The sequence below is a fragment of the Ostrea edulis genome, chromosome 3, assembly GCF_947568905.1.
Source record: "Ostrea edulis chromosome 3, xbOstEdul1.1, whole genome shotgun sequence".
NCBI classification, from domain to species: domain Eukaryota; kingdom Metazoa; phylum Mollusca; class Bivalvia; order Ostreida; family Ostreidae; genus Ostrea; species Ostrea edulis.
This window is the reverse complement of record NC_079166.1, coordinates 33,426,217-33,438,699: the sequence shown is the minus strand read 5'-3', so window position 1 is coordinate 33,438,699 and position 12,483 is coordinate 33,426,217. Positions and strand designations below refer to the sequence as shown.

At 32.4% G+C, this 12,483-nt stretch overlaps 1 protein-coding gene across 1 annotated transcript; it reads left to right on the top strand.

The window, feature by feature from the left end:
- Nucleotides 1-265: 265 nt before the first annotated feature.
- On the top strand, nt 266-11,771 carry LOC125677429 (probable U3 small nucleolar RNA-associated protein 11). The gene is made up of 8 exons (XM_048915488.2): nt 266-422; nt 1,702-1,763; nt 2,643-2,745; nt 3,219-3,335; nt 4,460-4,553; nt 7,519-7,649; nt 9,835-9,945; nt 11,168-11,771. Exons 1-8 carry the CDS (start codon nt 363-365, stop codon nt 11,252-11,254), a joined length of 765 nt encoding a protein of 254 aa, XP_048771445.2. The 5' UTR covers nt 266-362; the 3' UTR covers nt 11,255-11,771.
- Nucleotides 11,772-12,483: the final 712 nt, after the last annotated feature.

The window sequence follows — 12,483 nt, the reverse complement described above, 5'->3', positions numbered from 1 at the left end:
ATTTGATGCGCACATCAATTCAATTATTGTTCTCATTAATTCAATGGATGTGCGTATCAATGTGGTAAAATTATTGCTCACAAAATTTGATAAAAAGTCGATTTTGAAAAGTTAAATACACTTATTAAAAATGCTGATTGGAATTCAATAATATGCCATTCTCAGAAGATAAACCAGGAGATGGACAACTTCTCTACGATGTTTTTAGATTATTCAAAACAATGCATTCCGGAAGGGCAACTGCAGTGATTATGATTCACGAAACAATTTTCGTACGACTGACTAATGCCTGAATCATATTCGAATTTCCTCGGGTAATCGAAACATTGTACACGTGAGATAGTTACAAATAGAAGATCAAGATGGCATCATTGCGGAAAGCGAGTAAAACCAATGCTCGCACTTACAGAGAAAGAAGTCAGGTAACTAATTTCTTAACAAACTTTAACGCCTCGGCCTGTTTAATACAAATTTCATCCGTTATCATGTTAATAAGTTGTGCAATATTGTTAATTTAACAAAATGACTGCGACTACAGTCACTGAGTCAGGTTACAGAACACTTCCATTAATTAATACAACATTGGCATTCTTTATGAATTTCCAATCTAAATTCCACAAGAGGCAACATAAACAAATCCAATACAAAATGGATATTGTTGTGATTGATAAATACAATAGGTTAGATACAAATTTGATTGAGTGAACTCTGTGTGAGGAGTCCAGGGCGTCTAGTTTTAAAATGTTTTGTGTGGTTTGAATAAAATGATAATAGAAAATAAAAACACGCCTTTAAGGGGTCTCTACAAGACGGTGTTTAATTTATAAGAGTAGATCCTGTAAGAATAACATTTGTATTGAAACATATAACATAGCATCCTGCATGTATACTGCTTTACAATTAATATTCATTGTCCTCAAGCTAGGTACATCTTACATTTAGTACATTAAATTTACATGATATATATAGATCTCCAAACTATTTACCTCAAATAGGCCTACATTAATTATATGCTAAAAACTTTATAGTAGTAACTTGATCCTATACCCAAAGACATATAGACCTATACATCTACAGGTATCTATATTGAACCCTGTTAATATGATGAGCTTCTAAAACAGTCATGTCCTTATATATTAAGATTTCTTTAACGAATGCTAATTTTTTAAGTAATTTAAGTATTTGTTTTTAGAATTTTTATTTACTTCTACCTTTTCATTTCCAATCTTCAGCAAAATATCAGACTCCAGTCTCAAATTACTGAAAGAAATCCCTGATGGCAATAAGTTTACTAAAATATCAAACTCCAGTCTCAAATTACTGAAAAAAAGTTTACTAAAACGTACATACTATTTATAAAGATTAGGGAGATAGCATTACAAGTCTCTGAATAAGATACAGGCCAGTGTGTAATTCATCCAAAACTTCATGAGAGTCATTGTCAGAGCAATGAGGAATCACTGCCTTACATCAGCAATAAATGATTTGCTAATAAAGCAATATACATGTATATAAGATTTCCTGATAAACACATTAGAACATGTGTGTAAAACATGCACTCAGCAATGAGTTGTCTTGTTGATCAGCCAAAATTTAAACATTTAACAGAACTGCATCTTGCATATGATTAAAACAAATTGTTTCCATATCATTCATTATTTTGCATTTCAAATTGACCTGTAAACACTGTTAACATTACAGCCGTCCAGCAGATCACACCTGGGCTTCCTCGAGAAGAAGAAGGACTACAAAGAAAGAGCAGAGTATGTATATATTATATTTTTCCAGTGCTTTAGATAACACAAAGCATGTACATCTATATAATGTGTGATATAGGCATAATACAACAACCAATGAGTTGAATATTACTAATACAACATATCAATGACTTGAATAATACTAATACAACAACCAATGAGTTGAATAATACTAATACAAACATATCAATGACTTGAATATTACTAATACAACATATCAATAAGTTGAATGATGCTAATACAACATATCAATGAGTTGAAAATGCTAGATTCGCCACATCAGTGAGTTAAATATTACTAATATATTACATAGATGAGTAGAATAACACTAGTATGCGGGCATGGAGGTTAGAAAACTTTTACTGTACTCATACTTAAACTCAGCCATGTTGGTTTTGAGTACAACTCTTAGCAAGCTTCAAAACATACTCGAAAAATCTTGAGCATGTGAGCATTTTAGTGTGAAAATGATTTTATAAACGTTTAATTACCTCCACTTTTGAGTATGAGTACGATTTAGAGCACGGAGTTTGAGTTTGAAAACGTGCTCAAAAAAGTTTTGTAACCTCCAGGCCAGATCTGTGAGTTAAATAAACATTTATGAATACATGATTTAAGTGATCTGAGTAAAGCAAATACAAAAACACACAGATATGTTCTGTTCAGTTTCTTTTGTTTTGTTAATTATGTCAAGTTTTCAAAATGAGTTCATTTGTGCATTATATTTTTCTATAGCTCTCTCTGATCTCAAAAAAAATGTATTCAAGTTTCTCTGTCAGATCTTGTACACATATTCAATAACTTTCTGATCTCATACACATATTCAAGTAACTCTCTGATCTTGTACACATATTCAAAGAATTTTTTTTAAATATATAATTTTAGGGATTTCCAGAAAAAGCAGAATACTCTGAAAAGACTTAAGAGAAAGGCACTGAGTCGCAATCCAGATGAATTTTATTTCAACATGGTTAAAACACAAAAAGTTGTAAGTGCCACAGTGTGATACAGCAATAACTTGAGCTTATGATAATTTAATTCCTCTTGAAATCAAATTGATTGACTCATTTCGCTTTATCAACATTCTTTGTATCCTATAAACTAAGTTTATTTGAAGTCGTGCCATATGACTTTGTACGAAATATTTCACAATACTCTTGGTTCTTCTGTTGTCATTTTGTTGCTATGGCAATATTGCTCTGTGTCGTATAAAATTAAAATTTTCCTTATCATTACTTGTTAAATTACATTGAATTTGTCTTAAAACTTGAATTACATGTATAAGCTTTTTTATGGTATGAGGTTTATCGAGTGTTAACTGCCCCAATTTACTTTCTTTACATTGTATGAAATGAGTAGAAATTACTTTCCTTCCTTACATAAAACAGTGTGTATCAAATTATATACCGTGTAGAACTAGTATATAAAGCAGGGCTTTAAAGTAGATACTTTTGTTTTAAGGATGGAGTGCATCAGGAAAGGGAGGAGACCGAGCCATCTCACACGGAGGCGGAATTAAAACTCATGTTCTCACAGGATCAGAAATATGTCACAATGAAAAGAACCTCGGAACTGAATGTAAGTATAACACAGGATCAGAAATATGTCACAATGAAAAGAACCTCGGAACTGAATGTAAGTATAACACAGGGTCAGAAATATGTCACAATGAAAAGAACCTCGGAACTGAATGTAAGTATAACATAGGATCAGAAATATGTCACAATGAAAAGAACCTCGGAACTGAATGTAAGTATATATATGTGTGTAATTACCTTGGTTACTGTAGAGTCTATCAACATACTGATTATTACAAATACTATGTGACAGTTAGGTACATACAATGATGCAGAATGTCCAAATATTGGTTTTTGAGTCCAAGGCTTATTTGTGATCAGCAAATTTAGAAGACTATTAACTATGTTATGTGCATGCATCACTTGGTAGAGTACCACTGGGTTGTATTTTTACACAGTCACTGTAGATGTGTAATGCAAACTTGTAGCATGTAAGTTCCAAGACAATTTTCACATCACATTGGTATACATTAAAATTCGTGGTGGCTCAATTTTCGTGGAATTAGTGGGTACCTCTCACCCACGAATTTACATCCTCAACGAATAAAGAATCATAATTACATTCCAGAGTTATCGTTCTTACAAATATATAAATCCACGAAATTATGTCCTTACAAACCCGTAAAAAATCCAGCAATCCATGAAGGAAAAACAGACCTAATGAGGCTTGGATCATCAAACTTGGTGTTGGTGCCAAGTACATTTGTATGTTTTGAGAAGGGATGATATTGCTTCTCAATTGATACTTTATTAGAGTGAAATTCTTTTTAAATTTGATATCTAACAAAACCACCTTAGAACTCAGTTTATTAACAATCTTTGATATTTGAAAAAGTGTAAAAAAAAAAAAAAAAAAAAAACCACTGTCAGAGCCATTTTTTAGCCAAGGAATTTTATACTGTATTTGAATGTAATCCTTGCTTTGATTAGTACTGAATATTGGGACAGGCTTATTTTGTAGTTTTAGTGTTGTTCTTGGTGAATCATCAATCTGACTTGAACCCATGCGGTGTAATGTGTTAAAGGTTTTCAGTGATGAGTGTCAAAAGTGATTGATGTAGAAAGATACAATCATGTATTATATGAATTCCTGGTGTTGTTGGCAGGTTTATTTTATACTTTCAGAAAATTGAACGACTGAAGTCTAATCTGCATTTGGTGGACAACGACACGGTTCCCAAAAACAAACACATTGTATTTGTAGACTCAGCGAGGGAAGGTAATGTAGCACATAAGCATGGAAAAATCACTGTCACCATAGCTGCAGTAATGTAGCCTATACCATTTTTACACCTGATATTCCCACCCCCACCCAACCCCGTTTAAATCTAGCAGGGGATCATTTCAAAGTACAATGTTATCTATAAATTTTTTGATGATGCTTTATATTTACATGATTGATGTCAGTTTAATATACTATGTTACAATAACTTGATTTCATACTAAATTAGCATAAAAGTAGGACATTTAGAGAGAATTCTATTTTTGTAATTAATAATCTCAAAATGATGTGAAAATATATACTAGATTTAGCGGTGCACTATCTGTATTTTCCATGCAAATTACAGTCTCAGTTTGATGTCTCGATGTGTTGCTCAAGTTTAGGTCTCAGATTCATATCACTGTTAAAAGAATATACAATTATTTCATGCCTATTTGGGAAACAGTCCAAACTATTGTCCCAAGGAAGTGGCAAGGACCTGGAAAACTGTTGTCAGAGGCCGTAGGCCAAGGACAACAGTTTCCTGGGTCTTTGTGATTACCAAGGGGCAATAGTTTTGACCGTTTCCCTAGCAGGCATGAAATAATGGTTTTATTACCTAATCTGCTAATCAGGCAATAGTTCATCACGTGACTGGGAAACAGTTTGTTACATGATCAGGTAATATTAAGTTGCGTGATGAACAGTTTCAGCGCTGCTCATTTTGTGTACTTTTATCTGCTCATGAAAGTTGGAAAACAGATAAAAATACATAATATCAATTTATAAAGTAGATTAGGTAATAAAAAGGAATACTGCAGTATAACAGTATAAACAGAAGCTTCAGACAGGCAGTTAATCACTGATGTGTTAACTTATAACAGTATAAACAAAAGCTTCAGACAGGCAGTTAATCACCGATGTGTTAACTTATAACAGTATAAACAAAAGCTTCAGACAGGCAGTTAATCACCGATGTGTTAACTTATAACAGTATAAACAAAAGCTTCAGACAGGCAGTTAATCACCGATGTGTTAACTTATAAAGTATAAACAAAAGCTTCAGACAGGCAGTTAATCACCGATGTGTTAACTTATAACAGTATAAACAAAAGCTTCAGACAGGCAGTTAATCACCGATGTGTTAACTTATAACAGTATAAACAAAAGCTTCAGACAGGCAGTTAATCACCGATGTGTTAACTTATAAAGTATAAACAAAAGCTTCAGACAGGCAGTTAATCACCGATGTGTTAACTTATAACAGTATAAACAAAAGCTTCAGACAGGCAGTTAATCACCGATGTATTAACTTATAATACATGTAGTATAAACAAAAGCTTCAGATAGGCAGTTCACCAATATGTTAACTTATAACAGTATAAACAAAAGCTTCAGACAGGCAGTTAATCACTGATGTGTTAACTTATAATACATGTAGTATAAACAAAAGCTTCAGATAGGCAGTTCACCAATATGTTAACTTATAACAGTATAAACAAAAGCTTCAGACAGGCAGTTAATCACTGATGTGTTAACTTATAATACATGTAGTATAAACAAAAGCTTCAGACAGGCAGTTAATCACTGATGTGTTAACTTATAACAGTATAAACAAAAGCTTCAGACAGGCAGTTAATCACTGATGTGTTAACTTATAACAGTATAAACAAAAGCTTCAGACAGGCAGTTAATCACCGATGTGTTAACTTATAACAGTATAAACAAAAGCTTCAGACAGGCAGTTAATCACTGATGTGTTAACTTATAACAGTATAAACAAAAGCTTCAGACAGGCAGTTAATCACTGATGTGTTAACTTATAATACATGTAGTATAAACAAAAGCTTCAGACAGGCAGTTAATCACTGATGTGTTAACTTATAACAGTATAAACAAAAGCTTCAGACAGGCAGTTAATCACTGATGTGTTAACTTATAATACATGTAGTATAAACAAAAGCTTCAGACAGGCAGTTAATCACTGATGTGTTAACTTATAACAGTATAAACAAAAGCTTCAGACAGGCAGTTAATCACCGATGTGTTAACTTATAACAGTATAAACAAAAGCTTCAGACAGGCAGTTAATCACCGATGTATTAACTTATAATACATGTAGTATAAACAAAAGCTTCAGATAGGCAGTTCACCAATATGTTAACTTATAACAGTATAAACAAAAGCTTCAGACAGGCAGTTAATCACTGATGTGTTAACTTATAATACATGTAGTATAAACAAAAGCTTCAGACAGGCAGTTAATCACTGATGTGTTAACTTATAACAGTATAAACAAAAGCTTCAGACAGGCAGTTAATCACCGATGTGTTAACTTATAACAGTATAAACAAAAGCTTCAGACAGGCAGTTAATCACCGATGTGTTAACTTATAATACATGTAGTATAAACAAATGCTTCAGACAGGCAGTTAATCACCGATGTATTAACTTATAATACATGTAGTATAAACAAAAGCTTCAGATAGACAGTTCACCAATATGTTAACTTATAACAGTATAAACAAAAGCTTCAGACAGGCAGTTAATCACCGATGTGTTAACTTATAACAGTATAAACAAAAGCTTCAGACAGGCAGTTAATCACCGATGTATTAACTTATAATACATGTAGTATAAACAAAAGCTTCAGATAGGCAGTTCACCAATATGTTAACTTATAACAGTATAAACAAAAGCTTCAGACAGGCAGTTAATCACTGATGTGTTAACTTATAACAGTATAAACAAAAGCTTCAGACAGGCAGTTAATCACTGATGTGTTAACTTATAACAGTATAAACAAAAGCTTCAGATAGGCAGTTCACTGATATGTTTTATATAGTAGATGTGTTAACTTTTAATTCAAACATGTGTGTCACTTTGATTCACTTGCTTTGTCAACATTTCTTCAGATCAAATCTAATATCATACAATGGAGATTCTGGCTTTTAACTTTTTTTTTATATCTATAAATAAATAGTGAAAGAGTTTGATGCAGCAAAACACTTTGGAACCCATCCGTCCCTAGTAAACAGGAGATATAACAGACCAACATTAGAGAGCCTGAAGAAAATGGAGATCCGAGGGAACTTAAATAAGGGAGATCTGGAGGTCAGTGTGGAAAGGCATCGCCATACAGTCATACAATCTATATAGAGACACAGTGCACCACAGTTACTAAAGTCACAGTACACCACAGTTATTACATAGTCACACTACACTACAGTCATTACAGTCACACTACACTACAGTTATTACAGTCACACTATACTACAGTTATTACAGTCATAATACACTACAGTTATTACATAGTCACAATACACTACAGTTCTTACAGTCACAATACACTACAGTTTTTGCAGTCACAGTACACTACAGTTATTACAGTCACACTACACTACAGTTATTACAGTCACAATGCACTACAGTTATTACAGTCACAGTACACTACAGTTATTACAGTCACACTACACTACAGTTATTAAACAGTCACACTACACTACAGTTATTACAGTCACAATGCACTACAGTTATTACAGTCACAGTACACTACAGTTATTACAGTCACACTACAGTACAGTTATTACAGTCACATTACACTACAGTTTTTACATTCACAATACACTACAGTTATTACAGTCACAATACACTACAGTTATTAGTCACACTACACTACAGTTATTACACAGTTACAGTATACTACAGTTATTACAGTCACAGTACACTACAGTTATTACAGTCACACTACACTACAGTTATTACAGTCACACTACACTACAGTTATTACAGTCACACTACACTACAGTTATTACAGTCACAATACACTACAGTTATTACATAGTCACAATACACTACAGTTATTAGTCACACTACACTACAGTTATTACACAGTCACAGTATACTACAGTTATTACAGTCACAGTACACTACAGTTATTACACAGTCACACTACACTACAGTTATTACAGTCACAATACACTACAGTTATTACAGTCACAATACACTACAGTTTTTACATAGTCACAATACACTACAGTTATTACAGTCATAGTACACTACAGTTATTACAGTCACAATACACTACAGTTATTACAGTCACAGTACACTACAGTTATTACAGTCACAATACACTACATTTATTACAGTCACAGTACACTACAGTTATTACAGTCACACTACACTACAGTTATTACATAGTCACAATACACTACAGTTAATAAAGTCACAATACACTACAGTTTCTACAGTCACAGTACACTACAGTTATTACAGTCACACTACACTACACTTATTACATAGTCACAATACACTACAGTTAATAAAGTCACACTACACTACAGTTATTACATAGTCACAATACACTACAGTTATTACAGTCACAATACACTACAGTTATTACAGTCACAATACACTACAGTTATTACATAGTCACAATACACTACAGTTATTAGTCACACTACACTACAGTTATTACAGTCACACTACGCGACATTTATTACATATTCACAATACACTACAGTTAATAAAGTCACAATACACTACAGTTATTACATAGTCACAATACACTAGTTATTACAGTGACAGTACACTACAGTTATTACAGTCACACTACACTACAGTTATTAGCCATCTACACTACACTTATTACATAGTCACAATACACTACAGTTATTACATAGTCACAATACACTACAGTTATTACAGTCACAATACACTACAGTTATTACATAGTCACAATACACTACAGTTATTACAGTCACAGTACACTACAGTTATTACAGTCACAATACACTACAGTTATTACAGTCACAGTACACTACAGTTATTACATAGTCACAATACACTACAGTTATTACAGTCACAATACACTACAGTTATTACATAGTCACAATACACTAGTTATTACAGTGACAGTACACTACAGTTATTACAGTCACAATACACTTCAATTAATAGTCACATTACACTACACTTATTACAGTCACAGTACACTACAGTTCTCTCAAAGTCGCAATATCTTTAGTCACATGCACTAAGGAGTCACAATACAATGGATATACATTTATTGTATAATTAATCTGACACATGAAATTCCATGTGTATTTTCAAACACGAGTATTACAGAATATTGCAAAATAAAATATGTTTTATGAGTGTTCAGTTGTAGAGAACTTTGTAATAAGAATTTTTTATGCATCACCTTGCATCTAATGAAGACAGCAATCCAAAATATGTGCTGGACTATGGAGGAAAGATAAGAAATTACATGCTTCTACAATTGTTGTTTTTCAAATAGGCAGTATCAAAGGAGAAACAGCAGAGATACAGAGAGCTGGTCAAACGAATCCAGAGGGAAAAAGACCTCCATGTTATACAGCAGAAAATGGAGATGAAGAAACATTTAATGGTGAGAATGGTGTTTAGAGAATTAATAAAAAACCACTCTATATGCTTTAAATGACACAATCAGAACATGAGTACGCTAAAGATGCCTCGTAGTTTTCATGTGGTATTTACTGTCATTATTCATATTCTATTGTAATGTCTGTTTTATTCTTACCACTTACATCTTGCTGTGGAAAAGAATCACATCTCGTATTGATTTGACAACGAACATTTTTTTTTTTAGACAAAATATAAGTAATTCAGTCAGTAATATGAGTTTTTGCTGACTATGCAGTAGTCTGGAATGATTGTATGGTGGTGTTCAGAACTTTTGTTCTACACTGTACCTACATTTCCTTAGACTGGAGTCTGAGTTTGGAAAGAAAGCGCTAGATTAAGGGACAAATATTTCAATCTACTGCACTGTTTGTTACTACAAACTTAATGCATGTTGAATGTCGCAGTACTCATTAAGGTAGCTCCATCCTTATTTAACTTATAAATATTAACGGTTAAAAGTGGAAAAGCTGTATTAATTTCCAGTCAATGTAGTTTAATTTAATTGATAATCAAAGAAAATGTATATGTTGCCACATTTTTAGATGCCAGACATAGAAAAAGAAGTATAAATATCAACACAAAAAAATCACACATTTTCTTTAAACAGAATAATGAAAATAAATAATGTAAAAAAAATTGTTGAAATGACAATATTTCAATGTCAACAGTTAGAAATATTAACCTTCTAATTCATAAATATGTATCAAGCAATTATGGATATTAGGGAAACCATTTTATGATAGACATGCAGTAGAGGAAATTCCAGCATTGGAGTTGTTGCCCTTGACAACATTTTTTTTTAATATCATAATTGATTATCCATGGAAAATATAAACCTTTTCAGTATAAATAGTTTTAAAACCAATTTTTTAAAAAAAAAAAATTATCCAGTGAATAAAATTTCTTAGAAAGATATATTTCTAACATGCGCAAAGTTTAATTTATAAAGATTTTTGCAAAAGCCTACGACATCACATGATCAATCTACTTAAAATATTTACTGTGTAAATACTAAGATTAAGAATTTTTAAATTAGTTTTTTAATCAGTTTATGTTCTACCTTTAATAGGTAGATATACTTTTTTCACAGACTACTGGTGTGTTTTTGATGTTAGTTTTCATTTGCTTCTTTGTTGTTTTGTGACATATTCAAGAATTTTGTTAGAACATTTTGTTTATTTCAGGAAAAGAAAGAAAAGCGAACAAAATTAGAAGAAGAAACTAAAACTTCAGCTCCTGTCTACAGGTGGCGCCACAAAAGGAAACGATGATGAAGCAATACCTCTACAGAACTGCATTACCCTGCTGATATACCCTTAGTGGAATATTAACGGTGCATGGAAACTTATCCTGGAATGTCTCAAGGAAGATAATACTAAATGTACTTGTAATATTTTGCTAAGATGCAGTGTTAAAAAGAGACTCTCCGATTTCACTATTTGTAATTTAGAAGTACAGTTGTATATGCTGCATATATGTATTTAATATTTACATTTACTTTGAACATCATACACTGTGTCAGTTTGTTACATTTTTTGATAAAAGCACCAACTTTTCATTTTGACATTAACGAGTTAAAATAATAATACAAGCAATACTACATGTCACTGTGTGGATAGTCTGTAATGTAGGGGTATAAAACAAAAGAAGCAAGTTCTGCAGGATAAGTTTGGCTGATTATGTGCATTACCTCAATCTTCCATTGTTTTTATACCTCATAATACAAACAATCTTACACAACAAAATGAAAAATTCAATGTCGGATAAATAAAGGTGATTAAAAAGTTACTATTTATGCTGTGTTGTCTTTGAGGATCGTTGTATGCTTAAAAAATGAATATGATTAAAAACATATTTATTTATAAGTGGAAGCCTTAAGCTTGTTCTTCAGATGGAGAGAAAAGATAATTAAAATCATCTACATTAATGCTATTTTCAGTCTTGCATGTTTGCAAATGTTCATTTTCGTGAGAATGGCCTTTAGGTAGTCTTGTTAGTAGAACATCACTCCATGTTTAAGAGTTTGTGGGCCCCAGCTGGATCAGACCTAGACTTTCAAGTACATGTACGGATGTAGGGGGGGGGGGGGGGTGCTGTATCCCGGGAACAATAAACTGGCAACAAATGTTGGAGTATTATAGACAGGAAACGGGGTTTATATGTTGTGCATCACTACGTCATTGTCCTATCCAAGGTGAAATTTTCTGTATACACTCTCGATCTATTTAGAAAAGCTTTTTCTGTAAACAGTGGATTTATTCATCATATTTGTCGCTAACATGAAATTACCGGGCCATAGAGTGTTATTCTTTTCCAGCCTTCTGTCGTAACGTCATTCAGTTTCCATTCACTACCTCTGCTACAGATGCACATATTCAACTGAAATTTGGTATTTAGAATCATGATAATATCCAGACCAAGTTCTTGTTTTAGCCATTCCGAGCAAAAAGGATTCTTGAGTAATTTTATGCTATTAAAAGTATGAACACTAGAAATTATT